The sequence below is a fragment of the Phalacrocorax carbo genome, chromosome 5 (assembly GCF_963921805.1).
Source record: "Phalacrocorax carbo chromosome 5, bPhaCar2.1, whole genome shotgun sequence".
NCBI classification, from domain to species: Eukaryota; Metazoa; Chordata; class Aves; order Suliformes; family Phalacrocoracidae; genus Phalacrocorax; species Phalacrocorax carbo.
Window position 1 is genome coordinate 2,447,568 of NC_087517.1, and position 20,678 is coordinate 2,468,245.

The 20,678-nt window shown below is 44.0% G+C and overlaps 2 protein-coding genes across 3 annotated transcripts in view; one reads left to right on the forward strand and one right to left on the reverse strand.

The window, feature by feature from the left end:
* Nucleotides 1-1,138, forward strand: part of NEB (nebulin) — a 127,625-nt gene extending 126,487 nt beyond the window's left edge. Inside the window, exon 149 of the mRNA XM_064453232.1 lies at nt 316-1,138. Coding sequence (XP_064309302.1) covers nt 316-489 — 174 coding nt within the window. The 3' untranslated portion in view covers nt 490-1,138. The remainder of the gene's footprint in view (nt 1-315) is intronic.
* An 820-nt stretch (nt 1,139-1,958) lies between these two features.
* RIF1 (replication timing regulatory factor 1) overlaps nt 1,959-20,678 on the reverse strand; it is a 37,726-nt gene continuing 19,006 nt past the window's right edge. Inside the window, exons 17-35 of one of the 2 annotated variants that reach the window (XM_064450947.1) lie at nt 20,465-20,645; nt 19,040-19,147; nt 18,650-18,799; nt 17,125-17,224; nt 15,767-16,031; nt 13,965-14,007; nt 13,436-13,638; nt 13,149-13,248; nt 12,636-12,779; nt 11,762-11,904; nt 10,724-10,813; nt 10,588-10,642; nt 6,499-9,297; nt 5,850-5,990; nt 5,508-5,585; nt 5,296-5,411; nt 4,450-4,603; nt 4,034-4,142; nt 1,959-3,153 (exon numbers count right to left, since the gene is read on the reverse strand). In XM_064450947.1, the coding sequence (XP_064307017.1) occupies nt 2,933-3,153; nt 4,034-4,142; nt 4,450-4,603; nt 5,296-5,411; nt 5,508-5,585; nt 5,850-5,990; nt 6,499-9,297; nt 10,588-10,642; nt 10,724-10,813; nt 11,762-11,904; nt 12,636-12,779; nt 13,149-13,248; nt 13,436-13,638; nt 13,965-14,007; nt 15,767-16,031; nt 17,125-17,224; nt 18,650-18,799; nt 19,040-19,147; nt 20,465-20,645 (5,200 nt within the window). In that variant the 3' untranslated portion in view covers nt 1,959-2,932. The remainder of the gene's footprint in view (nt 3,154-4,033; nt 4,143-4,449; nt 4,604-5,295; nt 5,412-5,507; nt 5,586-5,849; nt 5,991-6,498; nt 9,298-10,587; nt 10,643-10,723; nt 10,814-11,761; nt 11,905-12,635; nt 12,780-13,148; nt 13,249-13,435; nt 13,639-13,964; nt 14,008-15,766; nt 16,032-17,124; nt 17,225-18,649; nt 18,800-19,039; nt 19,148-20,464; nt 20,646-20,678) is intronic. The other variant, XM_064450946.1, reaches the window with a different exon arrangement.

A 20,678-nucleotide genomic window follows, 5' to 3' on the forward strand; every position in this document is an offset into this window, starting at 1 on the left:
CCCTTGAAGTTACAGCTGGAGCTACCTCCAGCTGATAGTACGCAAAGGCACCTCAAAAACACTTTGTTTGGCTTCAGTGTCACTAAGACACAGAGGCTCTAACGTTAGGTACTGTGGTGTTTGGGTAACTAAGGCACTTGGTTATTGAGATGAAACACGTGATCTGAAAGCAGGCAATTTAAGAGCCCAGCCAGGAACCTGCCAGCAGTACCTTTAGGGAACTGAAATGAGCCAAAACAGACCCTGCCCCAAGCCTGCTCTTACATTTTGCTCTATGGTGGGGCTATAAACATGTCTCTTCCCCCCCTTCCTTAGAAGACCTACCGGGCCATGTACGACTACATGGCAGCTGACGCTGACGAGGTTTCCTTCAAAGACGGTGACACAATTGTCAACGTACAAGCAATCGACGAAGGCTGGATGTATGGGACTGTCCAGAGAACCGGCAAGACCGGCATGCTGCCAGCCAACTACGTCGAGGCTGTCTAAACCAGAGCCCCTCTGTCCATCAGGCATTATCTGCACGGCCCAGACACAACGGCACTTAAACTGTAAGCCTTAGGGAACAGTCTGTAATGGGGTTTTTGCCAACAAAGAGTGCCTTGTCTTCCATGTTGGTGGTGCCTCAGGACACAGGAGGTTTAAAAAAAAAAAGAGAAAAAAAAAAAAGAAAAAGTAACTGCAGAGCAAAATCTTTGTGAAACAGCCCTTCAACGCATGAGCCATGCTTATGAGGCCTGTGTGTCTTCCAATGTCAAAAAAGTTTGGTTTTTTTTTTAACCCATTGCCTCGCCTTTCAAACATTTCAGCATCGCAGTCCAGTTCAGAACCTCGGCAATCCTATACATGTACTTAAGACTAAGACTACCAAGTATTACTTTAGTCATTCTCCCATAAAAGAATATTTTTCTGGGCTATTCTGTTATGTTTGAATATATTCACTTTTCCATATAAGCAACATTTAAGCTGTCTCAAACCAACATTTAACTTGGGGGGGGGTTCAGGGGAAACGAACCCAAAGCTGCAAGCCTCTCCTGCTTGCTGAGCTCGTCTGCATGTGTTTTTCATGCAACTGTTCTGGGGTCAAAAGCTGTTCTTCCTTGTAAATTAGTGACTAAATAAAGCTGATGTTTCTGCAGCATGTTTGATGTACTCACACTGAGGAGCGGGAATCGCTCTCACAACAAACTGGCTTTGCTCAGAAAGCTGCATTGAGAAAGAGCCCAGGTGGTGGCAGAGGATGCAACAGCCACCGCAGAGTCCAGCCGAGGGGCTGCAAATGAACAGGACAAATTATTTTGTACCTGAACACAGCGGTTACCTGCTTCAGCTACTGCGCATATGGTAGCAGGCAGTCTCCGTGAGAGGGCAATAAGAAATCCCTGTATACTGTGTCCAAGATAGGCTAAAGATTAAAAATGAGGTAACAGTAGAAGCAGTTGCAACATTAACTCTGAGGGCCTTTGTTCAAAGGGAGCTCACAGCACATCATGGTGTACACAACCAGCTTGAGGGAACTGTCCCTCCTCCCAGTGCGAGTGGGGACTGCTGGCACTGAAGGGTGTTAGTTAAACAAGAACAGCCTCAGCCACACAGGTCCCTGGAGACAAGCCATAAAAAAAAAAACCTACGGAGGCAGATTTGGTGCCAAAGTAACACGTCTGAGAAAGCAAGAAAAGCCAACAGCCACATCGTACCTGGTGCTGTTCGCACTGCAGTGCCAAGACGCCTCTTTGACCTGTTCCTTTTCTCCATGAGCTGAAAAGCACAGTTCGAGTCCTGTGGACACGGTACGACTTGTCGCTGAGGTCCTGCGCCTCCCATAAGGCAGCAGCGATGCCCTTCCAGGGTCCCTCCCAACCTTGTGAATCCACGGCAATGCTGAGGGAGGGCTGAACCGCTCTGAAGGGTTCAAGACAAACACCAACACCACCAAACCACAATGACATTAACGCAGCTGGGAACCATTTTCTGTTTAATTTGCCCATGTGTAAATTCTAAAACCACCCGCAGCAACTCCTTTCGATAAACGTCCATTTTGATAGCTACAGTACAATATATACAAATTAGATTTCCAGAGTAAAACCCAAGAACTCTCTCTGAAGGTCTCTTGAGAAGCAGCAATGCATTCCATGCAATTAGAACTCAAAATCATAAATTATTAACCAACATTTGCCATCATAGGACTGTACATAATATACAAAGAGCTCTTGTCAAATCCATTTGTTTCCCCAAGGAAAAAGTCTTCTCCGCAGGAGCACTGCTGCGAACACGACACGGGAGCAGCCCGAGGAGTGCTGCGCGGCCTTTCAACCCGTAAGGGGTCGTCGCGTTATCGGCTTCTTAGTGTGATTCTTATAAAAACACATGCAAAAATAGGTGCCAGCTGGTTGTCAACTACCAGGTTCCTCAACTGTTGCTGCTGTAAGGAATTAGGCACAGCTTATCTCAGTATAAAATGGTGCTGAGGAGAGCCGCTGCCTGCCAGAGTTTCAGCAGCTTCAGAGGAGACAAGCGGGCAGCAGACGAGCAGAGCTGGGAGCTCGGTCTCTCACCAGATCGTAAGAGTTTGCAGCAGGAAGAACACTTTGGATTTGAAAAAATAATTTAATTACTCTGTTGGTTTGGTTTCACAGTCTTTGCTATTGCACAACTTCATCAAGTTTTCTTTCACTATCTGAAAGAAATATGCATAGCAATACAAATACCTCTAATAGGGAATAATCAATCCCACAGATTAAAGACAGACAAACAAAAAACCCCAGGAAACAAAAAAAAAAAAACAGCCATGATATACTTTGCTCATATAGGTGTTAAAAAAACCTTCTGTAGTACAAAATGCACACCTTAAGGAATAATTCACCAGTAAGAAAAGCAGATTTTGGGAAAAACTGTTGTAACAAAATCCTCCTTACTTAGAAATTATAAGCAACTAATCAGAACTTTCATGGGGTGGCGATTTCCAGCGGGACTGCAGGTTTTTCATGATACAGTTTGTCATGCCAACAAGTTTTTCTTGCATCTCAAAAAGTTGGCTTCCGGAATAGCCATGAAGATCTTCAGAGGTCAGCTGAGCAGCAAGTGCATCAATTTGGCTCAGAAGATCTGCTGTGGGCTGGTCGTGGGTATCCAGGACAACTGGTTCAATCAAATCTGAAAAGGAAGGAAAGTAGGGCAGTTTGGGTTTAAATCTAAGCAGAATTATGTTGTAGCAGATCGTTACAGCTTCTTTTGTACACAATAACATACTCAAGCAGCCTACAAAGTGTTTGTTCCACACAATATGGGAGCTGCTGAGAAAGGCACCCCTCGGAACCTCTTCTTTGGGGTGACTTTCATTATGTTTGATCATGACTGTACAAAAAACCCCCCTAAGGACAGAAATTAAAGCATTCGATCGCATTCGGATACCGTCAGTGTCCTTCAAGACGTGTAACCCCAAAGTCCAATTTTTAAACTAAATAGCTGGGGAGAAGTTACTCCGAGTTCTGAGTTCTTCAGTTAACCAAATGCTTCAAGAATCTCGTAGGAAGAGCAAACGTGGATTCCTCAGTCTGAGCCATCAGGCCAAACTCCCAAAACGCACACGCGGGAGAATCCAAATCTAATCTAGGCACCCAAATCCAACCCGGGTGACCAGGGAACCACCCCCCTCCTGTCCTGCCCCCCTCAGGATGAGGCACCGCTGCTTCTTGTTTCTGCCCAGAACCACAGCACTTACCAGGGCACTGAACAGCTCAGGAGACAAACCCGGGTGACATTCAGAAAACCAACCACTTAGAGCCCTGCCCAATATATTCTTTGCATGCTTATGCAAGCTCGTTTAGGGAAAACCAGCATCTTTCCCTCAAAATATGTTTTATATTTCTATAAAATATAAAGTAACATACCCGTTTTAAAAAGCCATTGCTACATGGCTTCATAAAGTGGCTAACTCAAACACTAATCAAAAACAGATCAAGCGCTCCCGTTAGGAGAGAAGGAAAGCAGCAATAAACATCCAAATCCTAAGCAAAAAGCCAGCAATAGGTACCTGTTGCAAGTTTTTCTTCATCTACACAGAGAGATTTATCCTCTATGTTATTGACAGGCTTTTCTGCATCTTCAAGCACTGCTATTTCCTCAAATCCTCGAGATTTTACCTGAAGATTTTTTTGGGAGAGAACAAGAGATGCATTTTCAAGAAAAGAAAAAGTATTACATGCTAGGATATGTTTTAACCTCCTAATAAACACAATCATCGCTCCAGTTAATAATACTGTAACCAAGTAATCCGTTCCTTGAACCCCCATGTTAGCTGCTTTGGCAGGAAGAGATCACATTTTAAAAGCGCATTTTTAAGGAAGGACATGCCTCCCCCCTCCCCGCCTGGGCCGTTATTCCTCACGATGGATGTTAGTGGTTCATTAGGCTAATATTGGCTTTTTGGGTACTAAAATTAAACTTTACCTGTTGCTCATGATATGCTTTAAGAGCTCTTCTAACACTGGAAACTTTCGGAGAGCGGATGGGAAGAGTTTTGATTTCTGATGCTGTCAAAGTACTCAGATCGCCCACTGTCTTAATGTTCTTCGCTCGAACGAGCTGCCCCAGGCCTCTGGCGCTGAAGCAGGGGAGAAAGGAAAATGGTTCTTTACGCTAGAATTGATGTCCTTTCTGCCTGGCACGGCGGAGCAGAAAGGAATCTTACAAGAATGCCAGTTCACATGCACACAGTGAAGGGAGAACAAAATGCCAGCGACGTTCTACCCGCAGAAGCACAGCGCTCGGCAGTTTATCCTACAGCCGTCAGAGAACGGCGTTCGAAAGCCCGCTCCTGCGTAACACGGGTGGAAGAAGGAGCCGAGTACGCGAGAGGGGGCCGTTCTGAGCAGTTCCCGCTGCACGCCTACAGTCTGTCACAGCAAGTCATCACAACTCAGATGGGAAAGCCAGCTAGCCGAGCACGCGGCCTTTCTACATCTGAAATGGAGATTGTTTTAAAATCCCACTTCACCTTCAATACACAGAAAGCTCCAACTGCTTTGTCACGGATCACTAGGATCAGCCGGCTCTGCACATGAAATGGCAAAAGCTTGTTCCTGGGCACAAGCTTTTCAGTCTTACAAAAAAGACTTGAGTATTTCCAAAATACTTAAGTGTCTCCCCCACCAAACCCACCTCCCTCCTCTTACTATATTTGGCTAAAGATGCCTCTAAGTCATCACGTTTTGCACTGGCAAATTTGGTTTGGTAGGTTCAGCAAGAATTCCGTTTCCATTAAAGTGGAATCTTCAAAAGCAACAACCCACTTACCATATGTTGGATGTAATCTGAGGTAAAATGACGTCGACCGGTGCTTTGCAGCCAACTAAGGCAGGATACACGCATTCCGTAGGGCAAGGCAGCGATTCCTTAGCCATTTCCGAAATCTTGAATAATACAGAAAAATTATTAAATTAACTATCACACGACTGAATACAGGAAAAAAAAATTAGAAGAGAAACGTGAACCAAAGCACTTCTTACTAAACACTTCTTTGAGCTCTTAAAGTTAGGGTTACGAGATCCTGGGGACAGAAATCCTTTGGTTGGAGTGGTAATGTGCTGGATAGAAAGAGAGGAAAAAATATCTCTCAGGATTGTAGGAAATCAGTTAACGGTAAGATTCTAGCTACCTAGATCTCAGAGTGCATTTGTCTTCAGAGAGTAACAGAATGAGTCAGGCTAAACCAGTCAGAGCTATTTCTTGCACTTACTGATCCTCTGCTCTTACCATTGCTTGCAAGCAACCGTGAACATAGACTAAAGCAACGTTACCTATGACGAGACACACAAGTACTTATGACACACGTAAGAGACGGATTTTACCTTAGCCTGAATATTCGATAAAATTTTAAGACCGCGGGAAGACGGTGAAGAAGAATGGGATCTAATAACTGGGCTTCTCCTGTCTATGTCATCTGCCAGCCCTTCTTGATAAATTGGGTTTGCAAAAGAGACTCGACGGATCTGTTTTTAGAGAGAAACAGTTTTTATAGCATTAACTCAAACCACTGCACGCTGGTGAAGTCTAAGGAGACAAAACAGCTCAGTTTGCAATAGTCATTAAAGTTCTCGAACGACAGTGACGATGCTTCACCCAAGCACAGAACCCATGAATTCCTTATCGCTGAAGGAAACATTACGTGCGTTTTGTAAAAGCCGCTCAAAATGCAGGGGTAAGACCCTGCCTACACATACAGCAGGCCTGCAGTAAACGTTTGCTGCGCTGCAACCCAGGCGGCAGATTAGACTTCGGTGCTCTGTTTCCGAAACAAGCCTCCCCGCCCCAAGCCCCCGTAACACAAGCCCATCAGTGCTCCAGCATTACAGTAAGAAGTCTGTACGGCTTCTGCACAGCCACTTGCGATGAAAAAAACAGTCAATAATTCAATGTATTTGGAACTCATTACACTGCAGACCCCCTGGTTGAGGACAGAATGACTCAGGAGTGACAGGATGAAGGACATGGCAATACCTTATTAGCAGGTGACAGGGAATCGTCCTCTTGATTTCTTTTTATGCCTCTCTTTAAAATGCTAGTGGATGGAGAAGCTGAAGGAGACCACATGCAGCGCGCCTGCATACCATTAGGGCTTTCATTAGCTAACGCTAAAGAATCCTGATTTTCCAGCTTTTGAGGTGAATCCACACTGTTATTTTCTACTGCATCTTCTTTGTCTAAGGCCACATTTTCAGGAACCGTAATTTCAATTTCCACTAATTCCTCCTTCATCTCTCTATCTTGAATAACACAAGTTTCTCCTAAAGCTTTCTCAGCTGCTTCTTCATCATCCTGATCACTTTCTAGCTCGTTCATCTCGTTTTCCTCAGGGTTGCTAACAACAGTCAGTGCCTCAGGCACCTCCTCCACTTGTCCGTTCTGACTTATTTCTTCCTTTTCTGTAGCTGCTGGTTCTTCGCCTGGATCCCCGGCAGCCAGCCAGCTCTCACCAGGCTTATCTGAAGCATACTCAGACAGACACCGTCCGGTTTGGTCACTCTGATCAGCAGGTTCTTTCATTTCTGCTATCGAGTCATGAATTTCATCTGCTATACACTCTGGATAATCCAGGTCCTCCTCCACTACACCACCATCCCCTTGCAGATTATCTTCAGATGTTCCCTCTCCTTTCAAGTTAAAGGCGCCGGGTTGCTCAGGAGGACGCAGCGGAGTGCTCACCGCGCAGGGTGCCATGGGCAAGCTCTCATCAAGACTTGAATTGCCAGACATCTCCGATGCATTTACAGACGCCTGAACTGGGCTGGTTTGGGGCTCGCTCGCTTCACGAGCGTTCCCATTTTCCGATTCAGGGAGTGACATGACTTGCTGCTTTGACTTTTTATAACAGCAACTGCAGTTCCTTAGTCTTTTCAGCCTTTTGCTTCTTTTGCGCTGACACTCGGGTATTTGCGGAGAGGAAGGACTGCCGCCTGAAGCGTTCGCTCCTGCTATACATTCAGGCAGAACAGGTGAAGTGTCTTCTGCGTCTGTTTCCTTCTCCACCTGCCTGTTTTCCTCCGCTGCTTTCAAATCTTGATCAGATACACAAGGGTCGGTGAGCGATTCCGCCGATGCCTCGCTGTCATTTTGTTCCACACACGCGTTCTGTGCGTCAGGTGGCTCCTCCGAGCTGGCAGATCCCACAGCTTCGCTCGCGTCTGCAGGAATTACTTGGCTTTTCAGGTCACGCGGTTCAGGTGTCAGTGCAGTGTCTGTGCTGACTTCACAGCTTAGTTCACCTTTATCTGTTTCTGACAGATTCTTAGCTTCGTTTCCTTGGGAAGACACCTCATGGCTGCAGCTTCCCGGCTGTACATCTTTCAGTTTACCTTCAAGAGAATCATTTCTATTTTTCACTTTTCCAGATCTTTTCTTCCTTGTGCTTTCTTCCTTGGTCTCGGAGCCATCAGCCTCTGAGTTTTCTATGCTGGAAAGCAAGCCTTGTAAAGCTCTTCTTGTGTGGTATCGTGGGCGTTCACTCTTCTTCTGATCTACTGTACTTGAGCTACAGCCCTGACCTTCTGTGTCAGTCTTCATGTTGTCTTCTGACATCCTGGCGCTTCTGTTCGCTTCCTCATCGAGGCCCCTCGAAGCAGCAGGAGACTCCTTTGAGCCTAAGTCCTCTGCAGCACTTCCCTCAGGCAAGTTGCTTTCTTTTTTATTTGTGTTTTCTGTAGCTTTCCCAGAAACTGCTTTCTGCTTTTGGGGTGTGTCATCTTTAGTCTGCAGCGCCTTCTTTTGCCCAGATTTTTCGTCTTCTTTACGCCTGTCTCTCTTTTGGTGGCCATCTTCCTTATCCTGACTACCTGCTGTACCTTCTACAGTTTCTGACCGTCGTCTCAAAGAACGCCGCAGTATTTTCTGATTAGGAGATGCCTGTGGAACCTGGCTATCGTCACCTGTCACCTGGTCAGAGGACACTGTCGTCTCCGGTGGTGTATTTTCTTTAGAATCCATGTCCAATGCCCGAACCTTTTCCATTTCTGCTATCGTGTCTTCAACTTTTTTGATTTCCACTTCTGTAGATTGGAGTGCTTGGGACTGAGCAAGCAGAACATGTTCCACGTCTTCTACTGGAGAAGACAGCTTAGGACTATTGTCCATACTGTTGGAAGCAAGAGATTCTTGCATGCTTTTCTCTTGTTCTGACCTAATAAAGAACTTGGACTGCTTGTTTCCTTTGTGCTCCATTTTACTCTGCCTGCGAGTCAGCCTCCGTATTGCAGTAAACATATGGTCAGACTCTGATTTTGAAGGCTTTTTATCTTCTCCGTATTTCTCTGCGTTAGCACCGGTCTTGCATACGCTGGCATTGTCCTGTTTACCTGCTGCAGAAGCACTTCCAGACATCTCTGATAAACTGTTCAGTGCTGAAAGGCTAAAGGGTCTGTTCTCTGAACTCCCAAATATCTCCAGAGTAATAAAAGACTGCCGTCGGCTTGTAGGCTGCGGTGTTCCAGAAATTATGTCACTTGAAGATGAATTGTTGCTGACATTTGAAGTGTTTCCATTCCCTCCTAAGGCCTCCTTCGAAGCTGCTTCCACAGTGCTGTTTTCTAACCCCTCTCCAACCGATGGCTCCTTCAGAATCGTTTCAGCCGTGTCGCTTTTTGACTCTCCCTCGCCGTTTAAAGCCGAGCTCTCCTCTGCGTGAGTAGCAGGTGACTTTCTCACACAGGCAGCGTTCGCAACAGGGTGACTGGATTTGCAGTCCTCTGTGATTTTATCCGATTTGTTGGCGTGTCCTTCGCTCTCGCTGTCCTTCACATCTTCCTGTTCCAAAAATATGAACAGCAAAAGTGTTATAGTTTCGCTATTAATATAATACGTGACAAAAGCAGCTCTGGTGGAATAGAAAGCAACACAGCCACGGCGTTCTTCAGACCACCCTTCCTTCACATTATTGTATGTATTATCTGTCCTTTGGTAGTTATAGAAGATTATTTTTTTAATCTCAAGACTCGAACTGCAAAACAATATCTCTTGCAAAACGTAAATGAACAAACCTACTACTAAAACAGTTTTTTAAATGAAAAATCCGCTGTCAGGTTTTCCCTACTGTCTGTTGGGCACTACAGTTGATCACGCTAGCTGTTTAGCCAACTCCTCTCCAAAAGCGAGCAGATCTATATTTAGGATTTACAGTGTTCCCCCCCCCCCCCCCCCCCAATCTACTATTTAGCCCCCCTCAAGCCTTTAGAGCTTCATCCAAAAGCAGTTCAGAATGTGGAAACATAGCTAAGAGGTTTAAAAGCATGGCCCACTAGAGGAATATAAAAATCAATATTAAAAAAGTCACATTCACTTTTAAATGTAAAAATAGTTCCAGAAAAGCATGATGCACACCAAATGCATCTGCTAGGGGGTGAAAAAGGGTTACAGAAGAGAAGTTATGGCTGCTAACATAAAGCGAGGCAATTAAACAGTTCTTAGAACAGCTCCGTAGCAAGTCACGGCAAGTCTGTGCTGCAGCGTTCGGCTATTTTTGCCCCAATACCGTACTAGTCAGCGGCAGCGTGTACACCCGACTGATCCCTAAGTCCCTCTAATGCCTGCGGCTGTGTAACAACAAACACACCCTCACTAAAACCAATTATATAAACCCCCCATTTTGAAATGAAGTCAAAATGCTCAATGCCTGGCCCTTTCTAGTGGGAATTTTGTAATGCAGGACACAGCACAAAGAACGCTGCAGTGGCATTACTTTCAAATGTGGTGATGAGAATGAAACAGAGACCCCAAAGCCATCAGTGTGCTCTACAGCCACACAGCCTGCGCCGGTATTGCCCAGGCATGGGGGGAAAGAAGAGGCAGCCCAAGAAAAAGAAGATATTCTCCAGAGTTTTACAGGTTAATCAATACAGAGAAAGGAAATTATCCCTGAGCCGATACATTTGGGGGTACGTTTTCTTTTTTGAAGTTTCCAAACCAAGCTTAAATCCGTACCATAACCAGCAACCAAACCCAAACAATTTTGTTACCAGAGGTACTAATAGGAAGAAACCATCAGCGGTACGGTTATAATTCTGACATCTTCATTACCATTAGACAAGAAGAAATTACCTGAGGCTTGTTTTTAGCATCTTCTTTTGCGTCTTCTATTAACGATGATTTTTCCCTAAAACAGAAGTTACTTAAGTTAGAAGCGTAGCAGAAAAGGGGGAGGCCTTTAGGGTATACACTGGCCACCTTTACTTACAAAGAATCTTCCTGACTTTGAGTGTACTGGGAAAATAAGGTAGTGTCTTGCGATGCGTCCAGATTGTTGTACATCGCAGGAATACCGACCCTGAAACAAACCCGGAATCGGTGCGTCAGGCTCTTCTTTTTATTCAAAAAATTAAAGGATAGGGCAGCACAACGCGTTAATCACAAGCGAGCGGATACTTGTACGGAGTGGACCAAACCTCCAAACTCTCAAGACTGCTCCAACGGCACCACGCGCGAGCAGGGCCTGCGCACAGACGGCGGGGCAGAGAAGGCACGGCACTGCAACCGGCTGCTACACCCTCGCGCTCCAGCTGGCAAACCGCAAGGCGGCTGCAGAGCGCGATTTACCTCCTTGTTCCAAGTCCGCTACTTTCAGCTGCACTGAACCATTAATTTCAAACATGCTTTTTGGGGAAAAAAATAAAAGCTGTGATTGGGATCCCACTAGCAAAGAATTCATCAGCACATGCTAACTGCATAACCCAACTGAGTTCCTGTCTAGCAGCACGTACACAATGTTCCTTACACTGCATTTTTGCTGCCCAAGTACAGAAAATACTCCAGTATTCCTTTCTCATGAAAAAGAGGGTAATTCTAAAGATTCCCTTGCAATTAAGATGAGTCTTGAGAACATCCCAGTTTCTGATATGCTGTTGACGTAAGACTTCTCTTCAAATTTTGAAGTCTTTCCTTCAGATCAGGTGAAAAAATCCCTTTCATTTCAATGATGTGAGAAAAATGAGATCTTCCATTTCACATTGCACGTGAGTCATGAATAAAAATGTCAACTCCAAATGACCAATCTCCTAACAGATAACAGAGAGTATATTTAATCAAAATAGGAAAGGCAGATCAGAGAGTAATTTGGTTGTTTTAAACTAGTAAAGCAAGGAATTTCGTTAGCTTTACATCTTATAAGTTGTACGGAGGAGTAAGAGCTACCTATAACAGTCTGAGATACAGGAACTGAAGTTATGTCAATGTAATGACATTTCACATTAAGTTTAAAACAGAATAAATTACAGACCTCTTTGACCTAAGCACTTCCTTTTGATGTTCTGTTAGTATTCTTGCTTTTGTTTCTGGAGGAATAAACACAAAATCAACAGATTTCTCCTCTTCCAAAGGCGTCCCACTTTTAGTCTTCGGGGATGAAAATTCCAGTTTCAACTACAGAAAGGAAAAAAACCCATCAAACCCGAATTAGAAACAAAACAGAGGAACTGGAAGTGCTTTCCTTGTTCAGATACAGCCACCCTAAGGGGAACAGTTCTCAAACAACCGCAGTTCTTTCAGCCTATTGATGGGCACAATTCCCTCAAGTAGGTGCTGAGTTTCTTCATGTGTTTTTTTTACCCCCCAGCACCACCTAGGAGAGATCCTGCAACCCCTCCTCCGTGCTCCTAAGCCAGCTTCTGCGCTTCCTTTCGTCTCTTGGCATTCCAAGCCTGTAACAGGCAAAGGTACCTCCATACTCCGGAGGACTGCTGTTTCCTGTTGTTTACTAACCCAGTGGTTCCTTACGAATGCAGCACCCTTCTCCCCCTAGCACAGGTCAGCGTGCAGCACACGTCTACCAAAACCAAGATCCACCTCAACACCCGAACCTCTCACAACCTGCAGCCAAACCGAGGCGTGAATGTTGTATCCGGCTGCTGCTCCTCCCACCCATCAAACAGTCTTCCATGATCCCTCTTAAAACTCAGAAATCGGAACTTATCGAAGAATTCTGAACAGGAAAATGTAATTCAGGTGTGCCGCACAGCCTACGCTTGCACAAAAAGCATTCCAGCATCACCAAGCGCATTATTTTTTACTGAGAATTTACAGCAGCATACTAGCTGTTCTGCGGCAGAACGTAAGGGATTGGGCTCCATCACACCTATCTGCAAACGCCTTACCTTCGCAGACGCTACTTGCACATTACTGGACTTGTCTCTTACTTCGTTTTTCAGTTCACTCGCCTGTGCCAATGCAGGGTATCGGTTTTGACCCAACTTTACTTCCATTCCACTGATCTTCGCATCCAGCTGTGAATCTTCCGTCTATTCAAACAGAAATACCCTGAATGCATTGTACGGCAGAACTCCAAAGCTCACAAACCCATTCCAAGATACATTAATTCCCACCACTGAACTGTCCCACACTCCCATTTTCCTCTAAATTACATAGAGGACAACTTAAAAAAAATTATTTCAAACAAGCTAGTAGACCCCAAATTTAAAATGCATAAACTGTTACGAACCAGCTCAGTCTTTTGACGTTGCTTACCCAGCACAGCTCATCACTCCAAACACAACGCAAGCGCTGGCCAACCACACTAAAAATCAAAACTGACCTTGCCACTGCCTTCTGAGCTGTTCCCAACAAGCCACACACAACGAAGCGGCTGTTGGGGTCAACAAAACACTTACCGAGTCAGAGAACGGGCCGCTGTATTCTTCAGCTACCCCCACGCTTTCAAAAGCGGGCAGCAAGAGTGGAATTTTCTTTTTGGCTTGGCTTAACACAGATCTGCTCAACGAAAAAGAATTTTAAACTTACGGAAGGCGGGGGAGAAGGCGGACAACAAGAGCAGCAGATACCCCAGCTTGCAGAAAAAGAGTATAAATGGTAACCAGAACAAGACCAATTCATTTGTGCGTAACCCAAGATCTCTTCCTTTAAAAATACAGGAATATAGAAAAGAAATGTATCCTACTTTAACTCTTCAGGATACGTTAACGACGTAGTCTTAGCAAACGTTGCGTTCCAGAAGTGGGCGCACTGGTTGCGCATCTGTTTGCTCTTATGCTGAAATACTGCGCAGAGCAACGGAGAGAGCTGCTCCAGCAGCTCGCTGTCGTAAGAGCCAGTGCAGTGAGACTGCAAACACAGGATAATCTCGCCCAGTAGTTTTTCAAGCTGATGGAGAGAAGAAACAAGAGGGTTTTTCATTTCAAATCTTGCACACATTCACTATTTAAAAGTTTAAAACACTACTTAAAACGTCATTATCCCATCGAATAGTATGGCCCGGACAAAGACATTTAAATGCCACACCACACGGAAAGTCTAATAGCTAAGCTTAGTGGTCCTCCCCTCAGCGGCCTTTTTAGTGAAAAATAAATAGTTTAAAAATTTAAATCTCTACCTTCATTTTACATTTTTTTTTAGAATACAGGATGAATGGCAAAACTCTTGTGTCAGACATTTCTCCCAAACCCCAGCTATTTCTCTAGCAAATTTACCTTGTGGTTAAGATTACTGTATACTTTAGATACATCAGCAAGCCTGCCAAAACAAACAAAAAAGTTATATTTTGCTGTCTCATTTATCCCAAGCACAAGAATTAAACACATAACGCACTCGAGCACTGCACACTGTTTCTAGTATACAAGTGATGAAATGATGTGGTGAAACAAGCCTCCCACTGGGCGATTAAACCATTTCCTGATGCAGTTTCAAGTAAGCCTATCCTTTAACACCCCCACGGGCACTTATACGCCAAGTTTAAGAGGAGCTATTGAAAAGATCAATAGTAATTAGTACAAACTTAAAGGTTTTCTTACGAAGTAACGTCTAACTGCTGCCTTTCTGTTGCTCTTAACTCTCCCCAGAGTTCCCAGGCCCCACACGTATCTGCTTAAAAAGCTGAAGCACCATCTAAACTGAGTAATTTCACTTAAGTAAAGCCCCTGCACCATCCTGAAGAATGTGGGAAAACTGCCTTTAGTAATTGGCTTTAGAAGCCTGCGACCTCCGACCCGAAGAGGTTCCCAAACCTGTATTTGCTTGCACATGCCTTCCTTCAAAAATCATATCCTGCACTCGCTTCTCCCTCTTAATGAATAATTCTTAAAAAGATAATGCTCAAACAACGGCGGATGAGATGGGAGATGGAGAGAGGCGGCGTTCAACTCAGCCTTACACAGGAGCAAGTGGATTCTGGCCTCCGAGAAAAGCACTCTGGGTAAATTTTAGATTAGTGGTAGCAGCCCTGCTTTGGGTTTCAGTAAAAGCTTCCAAAAAACATTTAGGGGCTGACCAGCAGCATCCCATCCCATCCTACCCTCCCCACCCTCCTCCCAGAATGCTCAAAGCCGTACTCCGTTTTTCTCTCCCTTATCCTGAGCAAAGCGTATACCTCTCGCATCACCAACAAATTGGAGACAAGCCTCTGCCAGCCCCCTCCCACCAAGCCCCTAATAATTCCATCATGTCCTGGGAAGAGAAGCTGACAACAACTGAAAAATAAAAAAGCAAAGCCATATAAAAAAAAAGTGCAGAGCAACCAGTGTTACTCAGTACTTCCCTCTGCTTGAAAACTTACAGGATTTTAGTGCACTTCAACTTAGGATTTCTCTCTTCCCTACAAAACCTCACACAGTTCCTGCCCACTAGAACACAAATTACTGTTAATAAATACCTTCACCGCAGTGAAAGTGAACAGCAGGTGAAAACCAAGCACTTCACTCTTGCGGAGGTGACAATACAATCGCTCCAAAGAGGCAATTTTAAATACCAAGCTTTCAGAAGTCCTACAGGTTTCCTTTCCTGTACGATCCCACAGGTTTGGTTTTATCCCTACAGAAGAGTATTACAACGTGACTGCGACTCGCACGTGCGGTTTTTTGAGCCCCTCGGCGAGTCGCCGGAGGGCAGGGCTGCCCACAGGCTCCCTGGCTACACCTACCGCGGCGGCCAGGCGCCCCCGCACAGCCCGCGCTCAGTCCCGGCAGCCCCAGGTCACGCGCGGCCGTCGCGGGAAACCGCAAGCCCTCAGTGACTCCCTCACAGGCCCATTCCCTCTCGGTGTTGGGGCGCACGGCAGAACTGGTACCTGCTAGCTAGGCTGAGTCTAGCCAAAGACGCGGTGCTCTCAAAGGCCAGAGGCTTGGCAGGAGTGGAAGATTCACAGCACGTTAGTGCCAAAGCTCTGAAAGCCCCTGAGCTATGATTAAATACACGGCGCGCTACAGACCACACAAGATTTCCCCAATATGAAGCAATACAATGAATCCAGTTTTCCAACCATTCTTAAAATACTCACTTTGTTTTTTCATAAAACACTGCCAGGGGTTTTGAAAAAATTGCAAACATAGTCCCAATCACTGAAGGCAATGAAACGTGGCTGATGATGTTGTGAATAGCAGCAATAATTGAAGGACCAACAGAGACCAATGTTTCTGAACAGATTTCTTTGGAACTGAACACATGGAAAGAGTTTAGTAACATCACCAGGAGTTTAAATAGAGAGGCAAGCTTTCCGAGGGGTTCCTTTTTCTTCTTAGACCAATCTGTAGGTGTCTGTGGAGCTAACATAAAAAAAGAAATTTGATATTTTTCCCTCATCTAACCAACGTGCATCACAACAAAACACATCTGAACTTTCTGTCCGTATCAGAAACGGAACTCTGATTCCCAAACTGTATCTACAGATAGTTTAAAACCAGACCTAACAGAAGACATTCATTTTTAATGCAGGACTTCATCATACCACTACAGCTACAATTCCTACTCCTCTGATTTATAGCTATGGTTGGTCGCACAAATGACTAAGCTTTCAAGTATCTTTAGTGCCTATTTGCAAAAGGACAGCAACCGCTCCAGGGGCACCAGCTGATACACAGAAATTCTGGAACAGGTGAGGAGGAGGGAAGGGGAAGTTTTATTAGTTCGTTTATTTTTAAGTGAAATTTCCATCACGTTTTTCCTCATCAGCATTTCCAATTAAAGCATTTCATTCTCTCAGCAGCCCAACGCAATGTCGTACTGCTTTAACAAATTCATATGGGCAGAGAAATTTTTAAAAACTTTGTTTTGTAAATAACTTCGGCTTTAATAGTTGTAGTCGGGAGTAGAAAATAGAACAAAGAACATAATGACCTTTTGTATTTGTTAAACCTGTTCTTTTGACTATTCTATGCCAAGTGGCTTCAGGAGCAGCAGCCTTTCAAACGTTACGTTAACTGCTCCTCATCGGTTTAGGCAGGGATTCTGTAATTACACTGTGGGTTATGATCAAGCACTACTGCTTCAGACTACGCCTGAACGAAGCAAAAGCAGCAGATTCCACATGCAGAAAATGACCCTGTAGCCACAATATCAACTACGGCTTCAGAAACAAGCGGCGTTTTACAGCAAACTGAGAAGTGGCCTCGACATTTACATCCATTTCAGATGCGTTTTGTCAGGCTCTGCAGTAACTACTCAACTGCTTGACAAATAGGAAAGATCCGATACTCAAATATGCTACTGGATGGCATTTTTCTTTCCTTTTTATGACTTTTTTTGTCAATCCCTTCAGTGCTTACATGTCACCACTTCTGCATCTAACAACAACTCTAAATTTCAACCAACGCTGGAAGAAAGGACCCAGAAAACCCCAATATTCAAGTATTTTCTTACATCTGGTTTTGGGCTGATATTTAGTACCATACGGTGCAAAGTTGATGCAGTCAACCATAACCGATATAATATGGGTGAGACCATCCATCATTGAAAACATCTGCGGAGGAAACAGAAGTCAAAGCCCAAGAGAGCAACAGTAACAGGAAAACAAACCATGTTGGCCATTCAAGGACAGCAATACAAACAGCTTTTACATTTAAAAGTGGATGAAATTTGTCTGCATTATCAGGTAAGACTCAGATAAGATTACATTTTAAATATACGCATGTACACAAGCTGAAGTCTTCCCGTTCTATCCAAATAAGACATAAGCACATATACGATCTAAAGAAGCAAAACAGTAACAGGCAGCTGTAAGACGGTGTTAGATTTAACAAGATGCATCAAAAACATTAAGGTTCAAGATACTGGCTGTCTAGCGAAGCACGTTACCACATGCCAGGGTGTGCCTGAGTTCAGTTACTGTACAAAGCCTGATTGTCAGAAAGTCACTGTAGGCAGAGCGATATGGTTGTCATTAACATTCAGGAAGCACGACTGATTTCTAGTACATACAAAAAGATGGGTTTTTTTCCTCCCCTCCAATTTATCACAAATTCTTCTAAATAAAAAAAAACAAACCTTCCTTTTAAAAGGAATATTGATATCGTGGGCCAAAAGCCCAGTTTAGTTTCAATACAACTTACATAATGAAGCTCTAAGTTGTTTAAGTTTGGCTTGGTTAATAATGATTAATTTTTGAAAATTAAATCGGAGGTTTATCCTCAGGATACAGCAGCATCCAAAGGAAGTTACAACGATGCAATCCTCCAAACTCCATGTTTGCAAATTCCATTTTTCCTTTCTCATCTGTTTATTTGTTCCTTTCACAGCATTTTTTCAAAAGCCAGTCAACTTCGAAGGATTTTATGTTCCAAAGCTCCTGTTCACTGACACCTACAGACACTCTTATCTCCCCATACGATGAGGGCTCGCAAACAGGCAGGACAGATAATGGAAAGGCTTCCTCTTTCAAAACCTCTATCTTTTATAAAGCCTTGAAGGAAAGTCTTTAAATTTTAGCGTATGAGGTTGACGGTACCAGGCATGTAGCAAGTTACACTCTTGGAATGCTACAGCGCTATCTATCCTTCCTAATCAAAGTGCCTGGTTTTGAGGCATTTGTTAATTCAGCGGGAAGTCACTTTATATACACACAGATATCAACCGGACAAATCGTATTTACCTTTTGTTTTCACTAAACCAGTATTACTTAAATAGTTAGAAGACAAATCCAAAGACTGCTTAACTGCTATTTTATATTTAAGCTTTATTCTTACTTTTACTCTCTTCTTTCAATCCATTTCTAGATTAACTCCAACTCCCATTAGTTAACGGAATGTTGTTACGGCTTTAAGTCTCACCCAAAACACTTTAAATTATAGCAAGTACTACATCAAAGTTTACAATAGGTTCTTATAGCTAATTTAAAATATATCTGCTATAGTATTTATATAGTTCAATATCACTGGTTTATACTCACTACTGGAGTTTCACCTTCTAGCCCAGATATTATTTTGGCACAAAGTTCTTCACAGCATAGGTTTTCTTCTGCTGTTGCAACTAAAGCAGCACAGCGAGCAAATGCTCTATACAGGTCTGACCAAGTGCGCAACAAGGATTTCATAGTTGGCTTTAACAACAGAAAGAAAAAGTTTATAAATATCAATGTCCGTGCATAGAGATAAAAACTTACTTTAAGTTTTCTCCTTCTGTCAAAACCTACGTAGCTCAAGAACTCCAACCCTGGAGCCGTGGTCCAACGTAAATACGTACCAGTAACTAAAACTCTACTCCGAGATTATGAGATAGTACTTTACAGTTTTCATAAACCCCACATAGTTTCTAATCAACTTTATGCGTTCAGTGTTACCTGTGGAAATTCCTGGGCGGGGAAGATGTGTGATATCGGGAGCAACAACGCACTATAAACAGCGCTGAAGTTGTGTTCCAGCGCATCGCCCTGATTTACTTCATTAGTCTGCAATGGGAAAACAGTTTTCTGGGTAAGGAAGCTGCGAAATTTAGATGACAAGTAAGGCTGTTCTAAATACATTTATTTTGGACATAAAAGCTGTGCAAGCTACACTGGCAGTGGCATTTGAAATTAGCTATTCTCTGTTCTTTCAAGAGTTCAAGCTGATCCCACCGTTTAGGGAGATAAAAAGCACTGTTTCTTAGTAATTCCAAGAATAAAAACAATCAGTTTGAAAATGTTTTATGTACGATGATGACAGCAACCTATTTAAAAGCACCTAAAACCTCCTTCATAAATTTTAAGGTTTCTAGGCATCCTGACTCCGCGAGGGTTAGTCAGTCACCATACTTCTCGTGAGCAATCGGCAGAACCTGTTGAATATTACACATGGCTTTCATTAGGGCTTCCAATCGAGACGTCTAACATCAGTAAGAAATGCCGTTCTAATTACATCCTGAACGTCACAACTCAGGATTTATTCCGTGTTCACACAGAGCAAACAAGCCTCTTTGTATAGAGACGAGGAGGCTGAGGGGAGACCTTATCGCTCTCTACAACTACCTGAAAGGAGGTTGTAGCGAGGCGGGGGTTGGTCTCTTCTCCCTAGTAAAAAGCGATAGGACAAGAAGAAACGGCCTCAGGCTGCGCCAGGGGAGGGTTTAGGTTGGATATTAGGAAAAACTTCTTCACGGAAAGGGTTGTCAGGCATTGGCACAGGCTGCCCGGGGAGGTGGTGGAGTCTCCATCCCTGGAGGTATTTAAAAGAAGGGCAGACGTGGTGCTTGAGGGTATGGTTTAGTGGCGGCCTTGGCAGTGACAGGTTAGCGGTTGGGCTCGATGACCTTAAGGGTCTTTTCCAACCTTAACGATTCTATGATTCTATGAAAAGTTAAGAGGACCTAACGGGCAAGTTTCCATCCTCTGCAGCAGCAAGACTACGCTGAGGAGCGAAGGCTTGAAGCACATCTATAAACATATGTATGATCTTAAAAAGGGAGAAACACGTTCCCGACACTACACTGGACACTGTACTTAAGAACAATCATTCTTATTGACTGGAATCACTTTAAGCCACACTTTGGATCACTATTCCACGACTGCCCTGCATCCCACCTTGCTGCAAGCCTTCATACCCTGGTTAGGGACACAAAGCTGCACACATTCCAGTTTCACAAATACTACCAAGGCTTATGTAATTTTATCATCACTTCAAGACATGTAATCCTTGAAAATACGTTAAGATAAAAGATCAGCACAAAGCCTTCCTGGGATTTTTCTTGGGAGGCAGGAACGGGGAAGGGAACAGAAGAGCCACTATACCCGATTGATCCATTCGGTTAGCGGGTTAACCACAATACTCCACATTCTCCAAAGATGCTCCTTATTTTCCACTTGCTTCACACTCTGATTAATAATGCAGATCACAGATTCACTGAAAGCCAGCGGAGACGTAGGCCCAGACAGAACATAGCCCACCAGCGTTTCTAGAATGACAAAGAACCTAGGAAAGAAAGTTCAATAGGTAAGACACTGG